The 22,448-nt window shown below is 53.8% G+C and overlaps 1 protein-coding gene across 6 annotated transcripts in view; it reads left to right on the top strand.

Moving 5' to 3' along the window:
* ZC3H4 (zinc finger CCCH-type containing 4) overlaps positions 1-9,983 on the top strand; it is a 38,830-nt gene extending 28,847 nt beyond the window's left edge. For 4 of the 6 annotated variants that reach the window (XM_069549280.1, XM_069549279.1, XM_069549283.1 and 1 more), the window contains 4 exons: positions 1,142-1,506; positions 1,633-1,976; positions 4,836-5,084; positions 6,172-7,781. In XM_069549280.1, the coding sequence (XP_069405381.1) occupies positions 1,142-1,506; positions 1,633-1,976; positions 4,836-5,084; positions 6,172-7,691 (2,478 nt within the window). In that variant the 3' untranslated portion in view covers positions 7,692-7,781. Of the gene's footprint in view, positions 1-1,141; positions 1,507-1,632; positions 1,977-4,835; positions 5,085-6,171; positions 7,782-8,266 lie in introns of those variants that run through there. The other 2 variants (XM_069549281.1, XM_069549284.1) reach the window with 2 other exon arrangements.
* Positions 9,984-22,448: the final 12,465 nt, after the last annotated feature.

Genomic DNA, 22,448 nt, shown 5'->3' with positions numbered 1-22,448 from the left:
TGGTGTTCCCATAGTGAATACAGGAGACCAGGCCTGTCACTCTGAACTGACCTTTTAATAAGAGACCTCAGCAATTGGGGGGCATGGAGCCATACATGGAGGGGAAAATGAATGCCCAGACAGAGGCCTGGTCCAGTGAGGGCCTGGTTGCGGGGAGGAATGCTTAGCTGTCGGCGGGACTGAAACACAGGGTTGGGTGCTTAGGCTGGAGGAGTCCGCGCACTGCGAAGCCCTCCGCAGATACCAGCCCTGCTATCAGGCCCTGCGGGTCCTCATAAGTGCTGGCGGTTTGATTGCAAGTGCGGTGAGGCACTTAAAATCCAAACAGAACCATGAGCTATTAGCTGTAAAATAGATAACACAGCTGCACCGTGGGTGAACCTGGAAAACTTCACGATGCTCAGTGGAAGAAGCCAGCCACAAAAGGCCACATATTATAGGGCTTTGTCTATAGGAAATGTCCAGAACAGGCAAATCCGTAGACAGACAGGAGGTGGGTGGTTGCCAGGGGCTGGGGGAGGGAAAGTGGGGCGTGGGCCCTTGATGGGAGCGATGACTTCATGGGGGAGTGGCCTCTTGATGGGCGTGGCATCTTCTGAGAAGGGAGTGGGGAGTGGCCGCTTGACAGGCGTGGCGTCTTCTGGGGTAGTGGCCGCTTGGTTGGCCTGGCATCTTCTAAGGGGAGAGAGGTGAGTGGCCTCTTGACAACATGGCGTCTTATGTGGGCGTGGCCTCTTGATGGGCGTGGCATGTGAGGGGGAGTGGCCGCTTGACGGGCGTGGCGTTTTTTCTGAGGTGACAGAATTAGATAATTGTGGCGATTGTACAACACTTGAGAATGTACTTGATGTCTGAATTGTCTACCTGGAAATGGTGAAAGAGTGCGTGGTATGTTGCATATATTTTGCGGCAGAATAAGAAGAGCTGCCCTGTCAGCTGGTCACTGGGAGTGGATCCATAGGTGGTACGGGGGCGATGACTTATGTTCCCGAGAGCTTTCGTGGTCGGTGGCATTACGCTGTAAGGGTCTCGGGGGCTGAAGCACGTTGCTTGGAGAATTCAGGTCTCAGCCCTGGAGGGCTGCATTACCACCTGCCCCTCCCTGTCGTGACTCGCACGGCTTTGTCCTTCTCGCCCGCAGATGCTGGCGGACGATGCGGAGGCGGGCGCCGAGGATGAGAAGGAGGTGGAGGAGCTGAAGAAGCAGGGCATCAACCCCCTGCCCAAGCCACCCCCGGGCGTGGGCCTCCTGCCCACCCCACCCCGCCCGCCCGGCCCACCGGCCCCCACATCTCCGAATGGCCGGCCCATGCAGGGCGGCCCCCCGCCCCCACCCCCGCCCCCGCCTCCGCCCCCCGGACCCCCTCAGATGCCCCTGCCAACGCACGAGCCGCTGTCCCCGCAGCAGCTGCAGCAGCAGCAGGACATGTACAATAAGAAGATCCCCTCCTTGTTTGAGATCGTGGTGCGGCCCACAGGGCAGCTGGCTGAGAAGCTGGGCGTGAGGTGAGTTCCCCGCTGGCCAGCATGTGGCATCTTTGGAGCCTTCAGAGCCTGTTCGGAGCCCTCCTCAGGCTGCAGCTCCCCCCATCCTCTGCAGCCCCTCTCACAGGCACCATTGTCTCCTTCCAGGTTCCCTGGACCCGGAGGACCCCCTGGGCCAATGGGCCCTGGGCCCAACATGGGACCCCCAGGGCCGATGGGGGGCCCGATGCATCCTGACATGCACCCCGACATGCACCCAGATATGCACCCCGACATGCACCCCGACATGCACCCAGATATGCCGATGGGCCCCGGCATGAACCCTGGCCCACCCATGGGCCCCGGCGGCCCTCCCATGATGCCCTACGGTCCCGGAGACTCCCCGCACTCTGGAATGATGCCCCCCATCCCACCAGCCCAGAACTTCTATGAGAACTTCTACCAGCAGCAGGAGGGCATGGAGATGGAGCCGGGGCTCATTGGGGACGCAGGTATGCGGGGCTCAGGGTGAGGGCTGGCTGGGGCCTGCACAGTGGAATGTAATCAGGAAGATTGGGGTTTCCTTCCTTGGTCTTAGTCTTTGAAAACATAAATCCAGCTCCATCTCTGTTCCATAAGTGGCTGAACCTTTTCAGTGATGTAGGATTCACCACCCTGTTGAGTCTGGGCGGGGTGTTAGCATCACTATAACTCACTTAGTTTCTTGTAAGTTTGCTGGGTGTGTGTGGACTGGGAATGTGGGAAGTTAGGGGGTGGATGCCGAATGGTGTGAACTTTATGGCTGAGGTGCTCTCCGCCAGTGGCCTGCTTCTGGGTTGTTCTTGGCTTGGAGCTTCCTTGCGACTGTGCTCGTTCTATCCCCACACTGACCATCTTCCTTCCTCCTTTCCTTCCTTTCTTGGCTAAAATGAGAACACGTGTTGTTAACAACCTGAAGGTCCAGCTGTCAGGGTGCTTGGATGACAGTGCTGCTTCATAGGAGACGGTGTGTAGCCTTCAGGAGGATGGGAGGCATCCAGGGGGCCAGGCTTGCTTCCAGGCCTGGGGGCAGAGCAGGCCTGGACTTCGTTTCAGTTTAGAGAAGCAGACAGGAAACACGTCAGTAAGCGTGCCGCTCAGGTTGGCATCGGTCGTTGCTGGAAGTGAAGCGGGGCAGTGTCTGGGGTAACGGGTGGAGGCGGGCTGGGAGTGGCTCTGCTCTGGTGCGACACTGCCTGTCCGAGGCCTAAGTGAAAAGCAAATGGGAGAGGGATGTGAAGCGGGAGGAAGGCTTGGCTTCGGGGGAGCTGCGGCAGGTAGAGGTTCCAGCCAGTCACCTTGTTGGTGGACTCCCCAGGTGTTCGTGTGGCTTGGGACAGGAGAACAGGGGAAGGAAGCCCCAGACTCTGTGGGCTATGGTGAGGTGTGCTCAGCAGAAGAAGGTTGGGGATAGCAGAGGAACACGGGGGCCATGGATGCTCGTAGAAGGATGAGGGAAGCAGAGGAATGATGGGCCCACGGGTGCTCATAGCAGCTGGAGGGGAATTTGGGAAGCTTGCAGGCTGCCCTGGAGTCACCCTGGGCAGAGGTGAGGTGAAGGGCACCCAGGGTGACTGGGAGCCAGCAGGGTTGGGTGTGGAGGCACCATGGAGCCAAGGGGTCAAGGCGGCAGGGTCACGCGCGGATGCCTGTTGGGGGCAGAGTCGTTGGGCAGGTGCCCACGCTGTCCCTGGGGCGGGAGATGCTGCATAGAGCCAGGCTGGGAGGAGGGAGGGCAGCACTTGCGCTTTGGCTGCCGAAAGCACGAGGTGCCCATTTAACACCACGTGGAGTCGACATCGGGTATCAGGGAGCTGACCAGGCTGGAGGTCGGGGTAGAGTTTTCGCTGGTGTCTAGATAGTGTGCGGAGACGTAAAAACAGGTGTGTGGGGCAGGGCGCCAGGACAGTGACACGCTCTCACATGAGAAAAGCAGGTGACCCTGACCGGAGGGGTCTCCTCCCCCTTTAAACAGTGGATGTGAGATGCATGAAGGTCCAGGTGGGGAAGCAAAAAGTCTGTCTAGCTGGTGATGGTATCTCTGGAGTAATTGGCTCAAATGCCCATATTGTGAAATCTACCCTTTTAGTGCTATTCAGTTGCCTTTAATAATATTCAGTGTTGTAAAACCATCAGATGCAGGGGGCCTGGGTGGGACTGTTGTTTAAGGAGTGAGGCTGTGGCCCAGAGCAGCCTGGCCCACCGAGTTCCCATGTTCTGAAGTTCAGAGGCTGGAAGAAAGTGGCTTTTCACGTTTTGCTTTATATGATTATGTAGGAAGTATTTATCTTTCTAAAAAAATTTAAGCGTTTGACTCCTGGAACTTTAAATTACGGACTCGCTTTCTTGGTAGAGCTGGCTGCATTTCAGCTGCTCAGTAGGGGCACTGCACGCAAGGTGCAGATCGGGGCTATTTCATCATTGCAGAATGGCCTGTGGGCAGTGCTCACTGGACTCTGTCTCCAACACACACACACACACACACACAGTCTCTAGGCGCTTCGTCACAGACCTCCACATGCTGTTCCCCTCATCCTTGGCTGGATCTATCCTTAGCATTTGTGAAGGGAGGCAGCTAGTGCCGGACGCTGCCCATCCTTCAGGAGAGATGGCAAGCCCTGCCGCCTGGTGCTTCCTAGATGCTGTATTGGAGAAACACCCCCATCCACCCCGTCCTGTTAAACGTAGCAGCTGCCCAGAAACATTTGTGGAAGGAGAAGGATTTGCCCGGCAGCCTCTGGGTGGACTTGTAGCCATAGCAACGTTTTGGTGTATTTTCTTCTTTTCTTTATGGGTCTTTGTTTACTGGGATTGAACTCATATTATGAGCTTACTGTGAGATTGAGTGTTTTTCTTTCTTTATTTAAAGAGACTATAAGATTAATGCCCATCCAAAGTATTTAAAACAGATGGGAAATGGGTGGAGTAAAAAAGTGAACGATGCCTCAACCCCCTCCCCCAATCTCATTCCCCCCACTCTCATTCCCAGAGGGCCTGTTCTCTGTCTGTCTTTTCAAAGCCTTTTCTTTGCGTTTTATAAACATTCGTACGCCGTTCCGTCCTGTTCTCACCTCATGAGCATTTGCCCATGTCACTAAACCTCACCGTGAATCCCATTCTCAGTGGCTGTGTCCTAGTTGGGACCTCCCCCTCCCCTTTTGGCTGCTCCGTCCCCTATTGCTAGGGCCCCTCCCGGGAAGGGTAGGAGGGCGTAGGCTGTGCATTCTCACCCATCGCCATCAGGGGTGGTTTTCCAGCTGAGGACACGGGTGGGTCGGAGTTGGTGCCGTAAGGCCCTTCCCGACATGAACGCTGGTTCTTCCCTGCCACAGAGGACTACGGGCACTACGAAGAGCTGCCGGGGGAGCCTGGGGAGCACCTCTTCCCCGAGCACCCTCTGGAGCCAGACAGCTTCTCTGAGGGAGGGCCCCCAGGCCGGCCGAAGCCGGGCGCCGGTGTCCCCGACTTCCTGCCCTCGGCTCAGAGGGCCCTGTACCTGAGGATCCAGCAGAAGCAGCAGGAGGAGGAGAGAGCGAGGAGGCTGGCTGAGAGCAGCAAGCAGGACCGGGAGAATGAGGAAGGCATGTGTCCTCCCCCGGGGCAGGGCTCTCCCCGATGGGCGTGGGCCATGGCCACCCTGCGGGGAGCGGTGGGGCGTGCCTAGGTCCGGGGTCTGCGTCAGACAGGAGCCTGTGGCCAGGAGGACCCCTGCGGAGAAGGGCGAGACCCTGGTCCCGTGGAGGAGGGCAGTGGGCTGGTCCCTGGAGGAGACCGCACCCTCGTGGAGGAGGCTGGAGGGAGATGCCCAGCCCCTGCTCCCCAGACCGTGTCCTTGGGACGCCCAGAGATGAAAGCCAGTCACTGACACAGACCATTAACAGTCCCCGCCTCAGCTGCCGAGTCTTGTGGGGCCGAGTGGTGCCCTGGTGGCATCCGCCCTGGGGGGAACGGGGCAGACAGAGAAGCCATCTAGAGCCTGCAGCCAGGAGCCGGGGAGCAAGTGGGGCAGTGAGAGCAGGGGACAGTCCCCTCCCCGAGGTCTCCGACTGCACCTGCCGAGGAGGTTGGACACGGGCCAGCTGCGTCTGCTCACCTGGCCCCGCCTCTTACCAGCTGGTGACTGCCTGCCCTGGGGCGTGGGAGCACTGTGAGGGGTCTGGGAGGCACAGGTCTGGGAGCCCAAGCTCAGTGAGAGCCCAGGCAGTGACTGCTGCTCACGGGCACTCGGAGTAGGGTCTGCCGTGGGAGGGGTCTGAGTCTGCCCAGGTGAGAAGGCAGTGCTGGAGCCCAGCCTGGCTTTGTCCCCGATCTCGGTGCTGTGTCGGTGCCTCTGTTTTCTCATCTGTCAAATGGGCATGGTGACAGCGCTGTATCCTGGGTAGTTGTGGCAAATAAGGCAAAGTCCTTAGCTCGGTGCCGGTACACAGGGAAGGGTCCATCCGCGACAGCCAGAGACCTGCCAGGCTCCGTGCTTGGCCTGCCTGAGCTCCCTGGCTCTTCGTGCCATTCTGTGGTTGGGGGGAGGGTGAGCAGCAGGTGTTTTAAGCGAGAGAAATAGAGGTTCTGAGAGATAAGAGGTGGGGAGCAGGCTACCGTGGGATCCAAGAGGGCTGGTGGCCGGTGTGGTGACCACTCACCGGCTCCCTGCGCCTGTCTGCTCGCTCGCAGGTGACACTGGGAACTGGTACTCAAGCGATGAGGATGAAGGTGGGAGCAGTGTCACTTCCATCCTGAAGACGCTGAGGCAGCAGACGTCTAGCCGGCCCCAGGCTTCTGTTGGAGAGCTGAGCGGCAGTGGGCTGGGGGACCCCCGCCTCCAGAAGGGACACCCCACGGGAGGCCGACTGGCTGACCCCCGCCTCAGCCGGGACCCCAGGCTCTCCCGCCATGCCGAGGCTTCCAGCGGGTCAGGCCCAGGTGACACCGGACCCTCTGACCCGCGACTGGCTCGCTCCCTGCCCATCTCCAAGCCCGACGGCGGCTTGCATTCCAGCCCTGCCGGTCCCGGGGGCTCCAAGGGGTCTGGGCCACCCCCGGCGGAAGAAGAGGAAGGGGAACGAGCCCTGCGGGAGAAGGCTGTCAACATTCCCCTGGAGCCGCTCCCTGGGCACCCACTGCGGGACCCGCGGTCACAGCTGCAGCAGTTCAGCCACATCAAGAAGGACGTGACCCTGAGTCGGCCCAGCTTCGCCCGCACTGTGCTCTGGAGCCCCGAGGACCTGATCCCGCTGCCCCTGCCCAAGCAGGAGGCGGCGCCCCCCGTGCCCGCCGCCCTGCAGTCCCTGCCGGCGCTGGATCCCAGGCTGCACCGCGCCGCTGCCTCAGGGCCCCCCAACCCCCGGCAGCGTGCGGGCAACTCTGCAGATGCCGGCGCGGCCGGCTCCAGCCTGCCTGACTTTGAGCTCCTCTCGCGCATCCTCAAGACTGTCAACGTGACTGGCCCCTTGGCCACCCCTGGCTCCGGCGACAAGCCCAGTGACCCCCGAGTGCGGAAGACGCCCACCGACCCCCGGCTGCAGAAACCCACAGACTCCACCACTGCCTCCTCCCGGGCGGCCAAACCCGGCCCTGGCGAGGTGCCCTCTCCAGCTGCCAGCCCCAGTGGGGAGTCCTCCCCGCCGGCCACCGCCCCCTACGACCCCCGCGTGCTGGCAGCTGGCGGCCTAGGCCAGGGCGGCGGGGCCAGCCAGAGCAGCGTGCTGAGCGGCATCAGCCTCTACGACCCCAGGACTCCCAACACGGGGGGCAAAGCCGCAGAGCCGGCCGCCGACGCGGGCACCCCGCCCAAGGGCCCTGAGGGCAACGGCAGGAGCTCTGCTGCCGCCAAGGCTAAGGAGCCCCCGTTTGTCCGCAAGTCCGCCCTGGAACAGCCTGAGTCCGGGAAGCCCGGGGCCGACGGGGCCACGGCCACGGACAGATACAACAGTTACAACCGGCCCCGGCCCAAGGCTGCCGCGGCCCCTGCTGCCGCCGTGGGCACCCCGTCAGCAGAGGGCAGCCTGCCCCAGCCCGGCGTGCACAACCTGCCTGTGCCCACCCTCTTCGGGACCGTGAAACCGGCACCCAAGACGGGCTCCGGAAGCCCATTTGCTGGCAACAGCCCAGCCCAAGAGGGTGAGCAGGACGCTGGGTCCCTGAAAGATGTGTTTAAAGGCTTCGACCCCACCGCCTCCCCTTTCTGCCAGTAGTGTTAAGCCGGAGTCCAGCACTCCCCGCACCCTACCCTTCCCAGGGCAATATTTAAGGGCAGAGACCAGAGTTGGGGCTTGGGGGGAGGGGGGAGGGGGTTTGGGTGTTCTTTCTTTTCTTTCTTCCTATTGTTTTCTTTTTTCCTCTCTCTCTCTCTCTCTTTTTTTAAGTAGTATCTTCTTTAAAACATATGAATTGTATATAACCATCTTTAACTTCTGGTCAGTGCTGCGGGGCTGCTAGGTGCCCGCCGACAAAACCTCCACGTGCACGTGAGCAGTTGCGAGTCCCCTGGGCCTCAGCCCAGCTGGCACTCCGCCTGGCCTGGCCAGGCCCGATTTTCAGGGACTCCCTTAAAGGCTGGGGCCCCAGTCTGGCGGCTGGGGGTCTGGTGGGTTTTCTGGGCAAAGCGGGGCCCCTCCTCCTCCTCCCACCCCACCCCACCCCCTAGGACGAAGGGAGCAGCAGGCGTCAAGAAGGCACGAAGTGTTGCATGAGCAAGAAGAGCTGGAGCCGAGACGGTGGGCAGGCCCCGCGGGGAAGCAGTCTCGGCATTTCTGCGTCTCCTCTGCAGCATGCAGGCCATGATGACCCGCTTCAGGGGCCAGTGGACGAGAGGAAGTATCAAGAAAGAAGAGCCTTGGGAAGCTGCCTGGGCCAGGAGAAACAGTCCTTTCCCACTGCTGTCTCGTCTGGATTCACCCGCAGGGCCCCCTGCCCCCACCCCGCCCCCCTCCGTCCAGAGTTCACCCGTGAACCCGCGCCCACCAGCCTGCGGCAGAAGACTCCGGGGTGAGAGATGGACCTGGAGTCAGCAGGGCTGGTGCGGGGCGACGGCCCCGCAGACTGCGTGCTTTCTGTCAGTATTAGCCTGTCCTGTTGTGGCCATGCCTTTCTCCCCGCGTGCTGGGCTCTGTCCTGGGCCCTGGAAGGCAGAGCATGTGCCGGTGTGCCGGCCCTGGCCCCTTTGGGGAGAGCTCAAGGATCCGTGCGTGGCCGTGCCACCACGCTCCCGACGGAGGGAGCCGGGGTGGTGGTCAGCAAAGCATCGCCCTCTCTCCACACCCCCTCACAGCGTACCTTCAGGGCCCGTGGTTTTGGTGTGTTTGATTTTCTTCCAAACCAAAGGGGGCATGGGTTCAGAGGCACGTGCGGTGTTGGCTTTATGGCCACGTCCAGGCAGGGGCCCTGAGGACACGGTGGGAAGCTGGCCAGGGCCCGGAGGGTGACGCGCTGTGAGCAGGGCAAGGACCCCACAGCCCGCATCCTGCTCTCCTCATCCATCCGGCTGAGCCGGGAAGGGAGCCGAAAGGTCTGCCCTGGGCTCCGCAGCTCCCCCAGGACCCTGGCTGGGCTCCCGTCCTGTCCACGGAGCCCAGAAGAGGCCCATGCCGTGACCTCGGGAACTGGACATGGTCTGTGCCCGCACCTGCCTGCTCTCTCCTGCCTCGCTCCTCATCCTGCCATCTCGGCCCCCTCACTTAAGGGCCCTGACTCTTCCTGCTAATAATGAGGAAGCCTGGTGTCCCAGCCAGCCAGAGGGTTACCCCTCCCACCTCCCTGGGGTGGGAGGTTAAAGAAGGTCCCACACCCCCTCCCCCAGAAAAGGAATAGTCCTAGAGTTTGGTGCCAGAAGCAAGGGCGGGGGAGGCACCCCCACACGGTCAGTGCGCCATGATCAGGGTGGTTTGGTTTGTCTTTGTGTCTTTTTCTGTTTTTTTTTTTTTTTAAACAATCATTAATGAGATTTTTCTTCAGCCACCAGTGTTGGCCTCGAAGCAGAGGGCTGCAGCCCCTGGTTTGTAATATAAGAAAGAATACGCAGTGTGGCTGTGGTTGGGTGTTGGGTTGTTTGTTTTTTTTTTCCCTCCTTTGAGAATTTTATTTTGTAGAAGCAAAATGAAATACTTTTTTAAAACTGAAATCTGTGGATGAATTAGAAGCTGGAACCCTCCTCTTGGAATATTCAGCCTAAGAACCTCATGGGACTATGAATTCACCCAAAATTTTCATTTGCCATCAGGCCGAGCTTTTAAAGAAAAAAATAAATTGTTCTCTAACCAGGATTGTAACAAAAGTGTAAATACTATTTCAGAGTTGAAAGTTGACGGTGCAAATATGTATATAACGTACTGTATTTTTACAATGATCGTCGCATGACTATTCCTCCCCCTTTTTGTACTCCATATCTGTCTTCCAGAAACACCACCTGTCCTTTCTCCTGTGGTCTCTTAATCCAATAATTGTATTACTGCCATTAAAGGATGCAGTTATTTTAAAAAAAAACACAACTAATCTACGGATCTTGTCTCTGTGTGCTGACCCCAGCACCCCTTGCCCCAGAAATGACAAGGGGGTGGGGGGCGCAGCCTTGAAACCAGAGTCTGTCCTCAGCGGCCTGTCAGTCCCCGGGTGGCGGTCGCAGTGACGCTGTGGGGATGGCACCTTCAGACAGCCTCCACCTCCCCCAGCTCCAGCTCCAGCTCTGGACACCGGCAACCCACGCGGATCACAGAAGAGGCCAGGGATGACCTCAGGACCGTGGGGCTGGCATAAACGGGCCCTAACTGCTGTAGATGGAACGTTTGTGTTGCCTCAAAATTCCTGGGTGGAAATCTGTTCACCCAAGACAATGGGGTTTGGAGGTGGGGCCTTTGGGAGGTCAGGAGGATGAAGCCTTTGTGAAGGGGATTAGTGCCATTTTAAAGGAAACCCCACAGAGTATCCTCACCCCTTCCATTGTGTGAAGGTGTGGCGTGAAGATAGCCATCCAGCAAGAGGGTCTTTGCCCAACACTGAGTCTGCTGCCACTTGACCTTGGACTTCCAGCCTCCACAACTGTGGATTTTAGTGGACTCAGAGACTCCCCTCTTGCTAACCTGGGGTCTGCCCTGAGAAAGCCATGCTCTGCGAGGGAGAGACCGGAGCAGGACTTAGCCTGGAGGGTAGCCACGTCTTCTCGGAACTTAAATTTGGTTTCTGTGCTTTGATGGGCCTCTCTTAGTTTTCCATGACTGCCATATAAATTATACAAGCCAAGTGGTTTAAATCAGAAACTTGGTGAAAGAAAAAAACAAAACAGGAACTTGATACCTTACAGTTCTAGGAGTCAGAAGTGTGACATGAGTCTCACTCAGCTAAAATCAAACTGTCTTGGGGCTTCCTGGTGGCTCAGTGGTAAGGACTCTGCTTGTCAACCCAGGAGATACCGGTTCAATCCCCAATCCAGGAAAATCCCACATGCCAAGGAGCAGCTAAACCTGTGCACCACAAATTACTGAGACTGCTCTAGAGCCCAGGAGTTGCAACTGCTGAAGTCCAAGCGCCCTAGAGCCCCAGAACCTGTGCACCACCACGAGAAGGGCCCCTGCAATGAGAAGCCTGTGCACTGAAACGAGAGAGAAGTCCCTGCTCGCTGCAGCTAGAGACAAGCCTCTACAACAATGAAGAGCCAGCACAGCCCGAAGTAAATAAATCTGGGGTCCAGTATTTGGAGTGTTTCTCATTCATCCACGTTGAGTATGGCCGATTTCACCTGTAACTCAGGACTCCCCCTCAGCTACCTTCGACAGGCAGGAACCCATCATCCCAGGTAAGAGGGCTGGTAGGGCGGGTCCAGGCTTGGTAAAGTCCAGGTGAACTCTGAATTCACCCACGTTCAGCCCCTCTTCCACACTGCCGGTCTGGGACGCAGCACCCCTTGTGATGGCAAGACAGCTAGAGGGTCTTCCAGCCTTTACCTCCTCATGCAGCCAAGCACAGAAGCAGAAAAGAACCTTCCCATGTATCAGCCAGGTTCAGAATTGAGGAGCATGACGAAGCTGTATGCTGATTGTCACCTCGCTTATTTAAGTTACATGCAGAGCACATCATGCGGAATGAAGGGCAGGATGAATCGCAAGCTGGACTCAAGATTTGCAGAGGTGTCAACAGCCTCAGAAGGCAGATCTTAACCACTCTCATGGCAGACAGCAAAGGAACTAAAGAGCCTCCTGATGAGTGAAAGAGGAGAAGTGAAAAAGCTGGCTGGAAACTCAACAAAAAGCAAAGATCGTGGCATCCAGTCCCATCACTTCATGGCTAATAGATGGGGAAAAAGTGGAAACAGTGACAGATGTTATTTTCTTGGGCTCCAAAATCACTACAGATGGTGACTGCAGCCATGAAATTAAAAGACACTCACTCCTTGGAAAGAAAGCTATGGCCAACCTAGACAGTGTATTAAAAAGCAGAGACATCACTTTGCTGACAAAGGTCCATCTAGTCAAACCTATGGTTTTTCCAGTAGTTGTGTATGGCTGTGAGAGTTGGACCATAAAGAAGGCTGTGCGCTGAAGAATTGATGCTTTCCAATTGTGATGCTAAAGGAGACTCTTGAGTGTCCCTTGGACTGCAAGGTAATCAAACCAGTCAATCCTAAAGGAAATCAACCCAGAGTATTCAATGGAAGGACTGATGCTGAAGCGGAAGTTCCAGTATTTTGGCCACCTAATTTGAAGACTTGACTCATTGGAAAAGACCCTGATGCTGGGAAGGGTTGAGGGCAGGAGGTGAGGGGGGCGACAGAGGATGAGATAGTTGGATGGCATCATCGAATCACTGGACATGACTTTGAGCAAACTCCAGGTGAAGGAGCAGGAAGTGTGATGTGCTGCAGTCCATGGGGTCGCAAAGAGTTGGACACGACTTACCGAGTGAGCAACAAGGGGCAAAGAACTGCTTGCCAGAAGTCCCTCAGGCTTCCTCTCAGTCACTTTGGCAGGCTCAGATTGTGTGCTCCTCCCTACCTTGGTCCACAGCAAGAGGGCAACAGAGGTCTCACGTCTGGTTCTTACGCGTCAAAGATCCAGCATCCTTGGCCAAGCACGTGGCTACTCGGAAGGTGAACATGCTCGTGGGGCTCGTGCGGGGGGAAGGTGGTGCAGGAGTTGGAAGCCGCAGTGGTGATACAGGCATCATTCAAGTGTTAGGGCATGGGCCTTCTCCGGACCAGATCTTGTGGTCGGCACCAGGCTCTAACAGGGATGACCCATTGGCTGGAGTGAAGTCTGCAAAGAGAAGGCAGATGGCACCTGGGGCTTGGGAGGTTGGCAGGCCCTGGAGAGCCTTGAAGGCTGTGTTCCAGATACAGGCAGAGAAGAGCTTGTATTCAAGTTGCTGTTTAGTTGCTCAGTTGTGTCCAACATTTTGCGACCCCATGGACCGCAGCCCACCAGGCTCCTCTGCCCATGGGATTTCCCAGGCAAGAATACTGGAGTGGGTAGCTGTTCCCTTCTCCAGGAGATCTTTCCAACCCAGAGATCAAACCCAGGTCCCCTGCATTGCAGGCAGATTCTTTACTGCTGAGTCACTGGGTAATGACTCCCAGGTCTCAGTGGCTCATCCACAGGTCAGCAGGGGGCTCTGCCCGTCACAGCCACCCAGGGACCCGCATTGGCTGAAGCGCCAGCCCTGGAACAACTTGGCAATGGTGGGGGAGGTAGAGAAGAGCCCACCAGCTCTTAAGTGCTTCTTCCCCACAGTCAAGGACTGCAGTTCTGCTGTTTCCTTAGCTAAGCAAGTCCGGAAGCCAGCCTCACTTCAAGGGCATCAGTCGGTTCAGTTCAGTTGCTCTGTCGTGTCCGACTCTTTGTGACCCCATGGACTGCAGCACACCAGGCTCCCCTGTACATCACCAACTCCCGGAGCTTGCTCAAACTCATATCCATCCTGTCAGTGATGCCATCTAACCATCTCATCCTCTGCTGTCCCCTTCTCCTCCTGTTTTCAATCTTTCCCAGCATCAGGGTCTTTCAGATGAGTTAGTTCTTCGCATCAAGTGGCCAAAGTATTGGAGTTTCAGCTTCAGCATCAGTCCTTCCAATGAGTATTCAGGACTGATTTTCTTTAGGATTGACTGGTTGGATCTCCTTGCAGTCCAAGGGACACTCAAGAGTCTTCTCCAATACCACAGTTCAAAAGCATCAATTCTTTGGTGCTCAGCTTTCTTTGTGGTCCAACTCTCATATCCATACATGACTAGTGGAAAAACCATAGCTTTGACTAGACGGACCTTTGTCGGCAAAGTAATATCTCTGCTTTTTAATATGCTGTCTATGTTGGTCATAGCTTTTCTTCCAAGGAGCAAGCGTCTTTTAATTTCATGGCTGCAGTCACCATCTGCAGTGATTTTTGGAGCCCCCAAAAAATAAAGTCTGACACTGTTTCCACTGTTTCCCCATCTACTGTGATGGGACCATAATCTTAGTTTTCTGAATGTTGAGTTTTAAGCCAGCTTTTTCAAGGGCATCAGGAGATGCGTTTCCACTGTGTGTCTAGGAGATGGCGAGTTGGAAATACTTGGAGACCCAGCCTCCTGTTTTCCACTTCAGCCCCAGCCCTCCAGCCCCAGTGCTCCCAGGCATCCCTCATTGTTTGCAGGTGCCGTGCCACGGGCTTCATCGCCAACTGATGAGGTATGGTGGCCTGGATCCCTCACTGCAGGGAGCGCCATTGTCTTAAGATCTGTGGTGCCTGCTCCAGCCAGTGAGTGAGCTGACAGGGGCAGAGGGTATTGTAAGAAATGCCGCGGGAAGAAAGAGCCACCCCTATGGACCGTTGATCAGGGCCTTTTATTGGGTGGTCACTCTCGGGCAGAACTCCCAGGGGCGGGTGAGCAAGGAAGCAAAGGGGGGTCTGTGAACCCAAAGTGAGGTCTGCGAAGCAAAGGGAGTGCGAGGTATGAGGGGTGGGGAAGGGTTTTATAGCCCGGGCCGGGCTCCCATATAAGGAAGGAAACGCGGGCTTCGCGGTGATTGGTGTCCAAGGGCTCCATGTCAGCTTCTGATTGGACGGCGAGGGCTCCGTGTTGGCTCCTGATTGGACGGCTTGGTTGTCGGCCTGCCTCCGGGGCTTGTCTGCGGCTCTCTGCCGGGACATGTCCCGACATGCCCGGGCATGCCCAGGCATGCCTCAACACGCCCGACCTTGCCCTGACCTTTCAGGTAGGACCCAGGGATGAGGGTTGGTTGGGCAGAGAGAGGGAGAAAACTGGCATCTCATCTAAAGACCCTAATCCTATTGGATCAGGGCCCCACTTTATGACTTTATTGAACCTTAATTACTTCCTTAAAAGAGCCTCAGCAAATCAATTTTTGGAAGACAATTCAGTTCATAGCACCCACTGTATCCCTTCTAGTATATCTCCAGTAGCGCAGTGAAAGGCAAAAACTTTCACATTCTTTATTTCTTCTGGTGGGTACTCTGTTTCTCTCAAGATACGTCAACTTTAGGTACTTCTTGTCAACTTGCTGCTCCCTTCCCTCCCCCTTACTTTCAGGCTGCTCTTCGAATTTTAAATACCATGACATCTCATTCTTCGAGTCTTATTCTCTCAACCAGCTCTGCCCCATAGAATGTTCCACAGTGACGAAAATGCTCTCTCTCCATGTCGTCCAACATGGCAGCCACTGGGCACACGTGGCCACTGCGCACTGAACGTCCAACATGGCAGCCACTGGGCACACGTGGCCACTGCGCACTGAACGTCCAACATGGCAGCCACTGGGCACACGTGGCCACTGCGCACTGAACGTCCAACATGGCAGCCACTGGGCACACGTGGCCACTGCACACTGAAACTGTGGGCAGTAAAACTGGGGCGCTAAATTTTCTTTTTTGGTTAATATAAGTTAAGTTTGGGGCTTCCCCGGTGGCTCAGTGGTAAAGAATCCACCTGCATGCAGTGCAGGAGACTGGAGTTCCGTCCCTGAGTCAGGAAGATCACCTGGAGAAGGACATGGCAACCCACTCCAGTATTCTTGCCTGGAGAATTCTGTGGACAGAGGAGCCTGGCAGGCTGCAGTCTGTGGGGGTCACAAAAAGTCGGACACGACTGAGTGACAAACACACACGCACACACGCACACACACACGCACACACACACACACATTCCATGCTAACCCCTCACTTTATATGGAAAGAAAACCAGACAGGAAGCTAACTCACCTGGGGTCACCACCAATCTTAGAACAGACAGCCAAAATCGTTTTAAGACCTCACACCGTATCATGTGTACTAAAACAATAACCGCTAACACACATACACAAACACATACACACACAGCATGTGAGACAGTGCTGGCTCTGCTGGGTGGCTTTGCACGCACTGAAAATTTTTCACAGCTCCATGAAGTCGGTCTTATTATGTTCCCATTTCACAGATAAGGAAACTGAGGCCCAGGAAAACTAAGCAACTTGTCCTAGATCGATAGCTACTGCTGCTGCTGCTGCTCAGTCGCTTCAGTTGTGTCCGACTCTGTGCGACCCCATAGACAGCAGCCCACCAGGCTCCGCCGTCCCTGGGATTCTCCAGGCAAGAACACTGGAGTAGGTTGCCATTTCCTTCTCCAATGCATGAAAGTGAAAAGAGAAAGTAAAGTCGCTCAGTCGTGTCTAACCCTCAGTGACCTCATGGACTGCAGCCTACCAGGCTCCCCCATCCATGGAATTTTCCAGGCAAGAGTACTGGAGTGGGAGATCGATAGCTACTGAGTGGCAAAGTCAGGCTCCAAATACAGACAGTCTGGCTCCAGAGTCATCTTGGGGAGAGAGCAGCTCCAAGGAAGAGACGCCAGGGTCATCGGAGAAATCCAGAGCAATGCTCTTCCTTTCCTCTTGATCAGTATCTGATCAGGAAAACTGAAACCACTCCAGGCATTTAAGCTAGAGGAAATATAATTAGGGAATTGGACACCAAGAGGCTGGAAAGGCTGGAGGGTAAAAGAGGCATAATCGGGTTACCACTGATTAGTAGCTGCAGGAAGCTGCTAGAATTCCTAGGGTCGGCGTGACAAGAAAATGATGGGGTAGGGAGTTCCCTGGCGGTCAAGTGGTTGGGACTCCATGCTCTCACTGCAGAGGGCCTGGGTTCAATCCCTGATCAAGGATCTAAGATCCTGTACTGTGGTGTCACCTAGAGACTGCAACTGCTCTGTTGCCGAAGTAGGAACCAGGCTGGACTCCTGAAGTCTCAGCTTGGCAGCCCTCCCTCAGGGCACTGCCAAAGGCAAGGGGGAAAAAACTTCTGTGTGTGTGTGTGCGCCAAGTCACTTCAGTCATGTCCGTCTCTGTGTGACCCCATGGACTATAGCCCACCAGGCTCCTCTGTCCATGGAATTCTCCAGGCAAAAATACTGGAGTGGATTGTCCCATTACCTCCTCCAGTTTTTATTTTTTTTACTGCCTTTCAACTGCCAGAAACTAATAGGAAATCAGCTGGCGAAGGAGACAGAGAAATAGTTTGCAGCTTCTGGCCCAAGATGTAGAGAGGAAACATAGAAGCAAGCGTGGGTCTAAGACACACCGACTGTCTTCTTCATGTCCTGGGGCTGTCCTTGAGGGCTGCTGTGAAGCCTTCTGCTGTGTGGGCTGTCACTCTTGGAGGGGACCCAGCCCTCACTTTGCTTTGTCCTCAGAATCACAACCCAACTATCGAGGAGGCTCAGCAGTGAAGAGGAGATGGGACAAGCTGGTAGAGGAGAGGGGGAGATGACTCCTTCCCCCTAAGCCCTGCTTAACCCTCCCTTTCTTCCTGGCATGTCCCAGGAATTATCAGAGCGGGCTCTGCCTCTTCCCTGGAAGGAACTCTACTTCACTCTTCCTGACACAGCTCACTTTATCCAGTCTTCTGTCTGTGCTTCTCATACACCTCATGGAGACCTGATGTGTCTTCATGAAGGGCCTTGTTAAGACAAATAGCCAGTGTTCCATGCCAGTGGGCATCTAAGTGCCAAAAGCACAGACCATATCCCGTGGGAGATGAGCCCCAGGCCTGGAGAGGGAGTGAGTGGATGCATGGGTGTCCCGGAAAGACACAGCTCTCTGGTCTCCTGCCAGGTGTACAGGACATAGGATTGCCTTGTACGGTTGTACAGGTCTCTCACTGAACAAGGACATCACAACTAAAGGGGGGTCATTTACATGGAAATCATAGGTTTGTAAACTAATGACAGTTTTCTAGCAAGTGGCAGAAAAGGTCTCTTGTTCTAACCAAATTAATGTAGCAGGACAATTTCTCAGGTGAGTGGAGATCCCCCCCAGTGTCTCAGTGGTAAAGAATCCCCCTTCCAATGCAAGAGACACAGGTGACTTGAGTTCAATCCCTGAGTTGGGAATATCCCTGGAGAAGGAAATGGCAACCCACTCCAGTATTCTTGCCTGGACAATCCCATGGACAGAGGAGCCTGGTGGGCTACAGTCCAAGGGGTTGCAAGGAGTTGGACATGACTGAACAACTGAGCGTGAGCTGGACACAGTAAAGGAGAGTCTTGATCCTTGGTGGGCTGGAGGCCAAGGAAGTGGGAGGGAAAGGAAGGGACTGTGTGAGGGAACCCCCAAGAATCCCAGAGGAAGACACAAAGGTGGAGGGAGGGGCAGTTTGGTGGCATAGACGTGAGGTCAGAAAAGGGAGTTGCTTTCAGCAGAAAGATGGATGTACAGCTCAGTAGGGTCCGAGGGGCAGGGAGAACAGAGGTCCCATCCAGAGCTTTCAAACCCCTCCATCTCGTCTCCTCACCATCTCTTACTCCAACAGCTGCTTCACCAGAAGTGGACGGAAGGTCAGTGTCCACCCAGGGGTATCCAGGTTCAGAGAGGCATAGGACACTGAAGCTGTAGGGAACGGAAGAGCTCTGGGGGCGCTGGGAAGGGCCCCAGCTGCTCCTGTGGCTTGGCCTGCCCAGACAGTTCTGCTTTCAGGATGACATTTGTTGGGAAACAGGTGAAGGTCCTCAACAGGCACAAACTTCCGGTTAGAAGATGAATGTGTTCTGGGGGCCTAATGCATGGTGAGTCTGGGTAACAGCACTGTATGGTACACTTGATGGCTAAGACGGTAGATTTTTTTTTTAATATCTACTTATTTGGCTGCACCAGGTCTTAGTTGGGGCACACAGCATCTTTGATTTTTGTTGTGGCATGCGGGATCTTTAGTTTCGTCATGTGGGATCTAGTTCCCTGACCAGGGATTGAACCCGGGCCCTTCTGCATTGGGAGTGAGGAATCTTAGCCACTGCACCCCCAGGGAAGTCCCAGGACAGTAGATCTTAAATGGTCTCACCACACGTTAAAAGAAACAATGGTACCCATGTGAAGTGAAGGAGCTGTTAGCTAACCTTATAATGAGGTGCTCACTTCTCAATATATACATATCGAATCATCACTTTGTGCATCTTAAACACAAACTTATATGCTAATTATATCTCAATAAAGCTGGGGAAAAGAAACCCAAATGACACTTCTGTCCTTCCACTCAGCCACCCCAGCTTACAAAAGCAATCTTCATGGTAAAATCTTTTGAAAAATCCCCCCAAAATGGGAAGAAGAATATAAGTATCATCCAGAATCTCATAGGGGCTTTTCTGGCAGTCCAGTGGTTAAGACACTGCACTTCTACTGCAGGGGCCACGGGGTTTGATGCCTGGTTGGGGAGCTAAGATCCTCCGTGGCCAAAAGATAGAGGAAAAAAATTACCCAGAATCTCATAAACCAAGTTATTCAGATTGTCACAGGGAGACATGATCCTTCATGTAGAAAACCCTCGCAACCCACCACCTCCTCTTCTCTGGGTTCATCTCTTCACTTTCTGGAATACATCCTTGAAGTTATTTTTACAAGAAAGAGAATACCTAGGTGTGGGAGGATATAATGTGGAGAGGTGCAGTTTAGTCAAGAAAAATACTATATACCAGCAGTAACCAGTCAGGAAATTAACAGAAAAATCAGATAAGCTTCCCAAGAGCAATTAAAAAACCAGGAAGTTGCCAAATGAAGAATGCCAGAGACCTTTATGGAGATGTCAAATAAAAACAGCCCTGGACTGAGATAACTTTATTCAAAAAGCCCGCTTGCAGTAGGAGAATGCTCTCAGCTCAGAAATATGCAAGCTTCTCAGAATCAACCAGAAAAAGTCTTTGCTTGTCTAGGGTAAGAGGGGTTCCCCATAAAGGGGAAGTTGATTAGTTGAGGAAAAGTAACCACCGTGGTTGGCAAAACACTCAGGAAGTGTGTCTTCTCCAGGTCAGCGGTTCTCAGAAGCTGACAAGGAGGCCCATCCCACTTTTCAGTTCCCAGGAGGTGAGGGAAACTATTTGAGGGCCAGTGGGGAGAAGAGAAGCCAGACTTAAGCTTGCTTAGAGCAAAGCAGAGGGTGAGGGATGAGCCGTGAACACCTGGTTGGACAAAATATTGAAATCTTGTTCAAGGATGACCTGAATAAATGGCTGATCTAAGGGCTTCACAATATGCCATTGCAATCCGCCTCCACGTTCTGATATGGCCTGCCAGCAAAGTTGATTCTTTATCTCTTGCTTATCTCTTTGGTTCATTGAATTCACTATTGTGTCCAGAGATGGTGGAACAGTCTCTGACGTCTAATCAATTCTTGATACAAATATATTCTTTTAAAACAAATTTTAGGACTTCCCCGGTAGCTCGGGGGTAAAGAATCCACCTGCCAATGCAGGGGACATGGGTTTGATCCCACATGCTGCGGAGCAAGTAAGACCAGAAGCCACAACTGTTGGGCCTGTGCTCTAGAGCCTGGGGGCTACAACTACTGAGCCCACATGCCCGAAGTTTGTGCTCTGCAACAAGAGAAGCCACCACAACGAGAAGCTTGAGCACCACAACTCAAGAAAAAGCCTGAGGAGCAGCAAAGACCCAGCACAGCCAAAAATAAATTCAATTATTTATTTTTTTTAATTTAAAGAGAATTCCCGGTAGTCCAGTGGTTAGGACTCTGCTGAGGAGGGCCTGGGTTCAATCCCTGGTTCAGGAACTAAATTCCTAAAGCCAAGTGGTGCAGCAAAATATATATATATATAATATATATATATATATAATATATATATATTTAAATGGAGCTATAATTGACATAGAATACTGTATGAGATTGTGTTGTAACTATGATAATTTGATACACAATGATCTGTACATACAATTACACATTGCAGTATGATTACTACCACTATCTTGGAGCACCTCCATCGCATTATGTAATTATCATTTCTCTTCTTGTGAATAAAAATATTAATATATTCACTGTAAAAGGCCACCAGTGCCTGGTCCCACCCTCCAGTCCACAGGTCCTGGTGGCGCGGCTCCTGAGTGGGGCTGAAGCATTAATGCTTGTCTTAACAAAGTTCCTGGATGATTCGTATTAGAACCACCGATCTAATCACAAGTGCAGAGGCCACTGGCCAGCTCTGTCTCTTTAAAAAGGATTTGTTTTCTCTGCTCTGACCCTTTCTGGTATTTAATTTCTCCCCCTCTCTCAATCTGCCTAAACCATCTCACCAGCCAAGAATGTGAGTAATGTGTTTCAAATATTTTCAGTTCCCATTTAAGCCCATTTAATGCTTGTTCGCTGCCAGCAGACAGACTATCTTTTAGACTATCAGCCTATTTGAACTCCCTCCCCTAGTTTAACCCCCAATCTGCCTCTCCCTCCATAAAATCCAAGCTCTTCCCAGTGGGAGATGAAGGAGCAGAGGGCAAGAGGGGCCTGGCCCAGCAGGTCTTGTAGTCATGGTTTTGGTAGGGGGGGCAATGGAAAGCTGTGGAAGATCTTCCCCCTCATGGGAGGGTTTAAGCTGGGAGAGACATCACTAGATGCTCATTTAAAACATCTGGGGAACTCCCAGGTGGCCTAGTGGTTAAGACTCCCTGCTTCCAATGCAACACACTCAAGTTCAGTCTCTGATTGGGGAACTAAGATCCCACATGTGTGATGAGGGGGAAAAAAAAAGAGGAATCCTACAGAAGTGACTTAACTGGGTGGTTTGGGCTTAGGGTCTCCCACAACCTTGGGCTGGGGCCGGGATCACCCAAAGATTTGATGGGGGAGGGAGGGTTCACTTCCAATTAAGTTCACTTGTGTGGCTGGCATGCTGTTGCTGGATGTTTGCAGGGAGCCTCAGTTCCTCTCCACGTGAGCCTCTCCACAAGGCTGCTTGAGTATCCTCGAAATGTAGTAGCTGGTTTCCCACAGAAAAGGTGATTCAAGAGAACAAGGTGGAAGTTATAAAGGACCTAAAATATCCAATCTTGGAAGTCACACTGTCACTTCCACAGCATTCAACTGGTCACACAGACCAGTCCTGATTCGATGTGCGGAGTGACTATATACAAAATGTGAAGATCATTTAAATTTACTTGGCTGCAAGAGGTCCTAATTGTGGCATATGGGATCTCATTCCCTGACCAGGGATCGAGCCTGCGTCCCCTGCATTGCAGCGCGGATTCTTAACCGCTAGATCCCCACGGAGGTTCTGTGTGTTTCTTTTCATTAGATGCACGTTGTAACCTGCATCTTATAACGTATTCAAAATAAATAATATTTTTAAATTAAAAAAGTTATGCCGTGGGAAAATATTCAGTGCCACTGGTCAGTGTTCATTATTGACTGTTACATGAAAAAAATTAAGTTGTCAAACGGCAATCTTTTACACCCGTCTAGAAAAAAGACGGTATAGGAATTCAACAAAATATTACCAGTAACCGCTCATTGGTGGGATCAGTGATGAACTTTACTTTCTCCTTTGGAGTCTTCGAGATTTTGCAAACGTTCTACATTAAGTACCACGAGTTTTGATTTTTTTGGTCGTTAACATTGTTATTAGTAAAAACTACAAGTCCCGACAGACATTGCGCCTCCAACTTCTAAAGACAGGCCTTCCCCCGACGCAATGAACACTGGGATTCGCAGTCCATCCCCGA

The sequence above is a fragment of the Ovis canadensis genome, chromosome 14 (assembly GCF_042477335.2).
Source record: "Ovis canadensis isolate MfBH-ARS-UI-01 breed Bighorn chromosome 14, ARS-UI_OviCan_v2, whole genome shotgun sequence".
NCBI classification, from domain to species: domain Eukaryota; kingdom Metazoa; phylum Chordata; class Mammalia; order Artiodactyla; family Bovidae; genus Ovis; species Ovis canadensis.
Note: the sequence above shows the minus strand (reverse complement) of the source record. Positions and strands in the feature narration are given on the sequence as shown.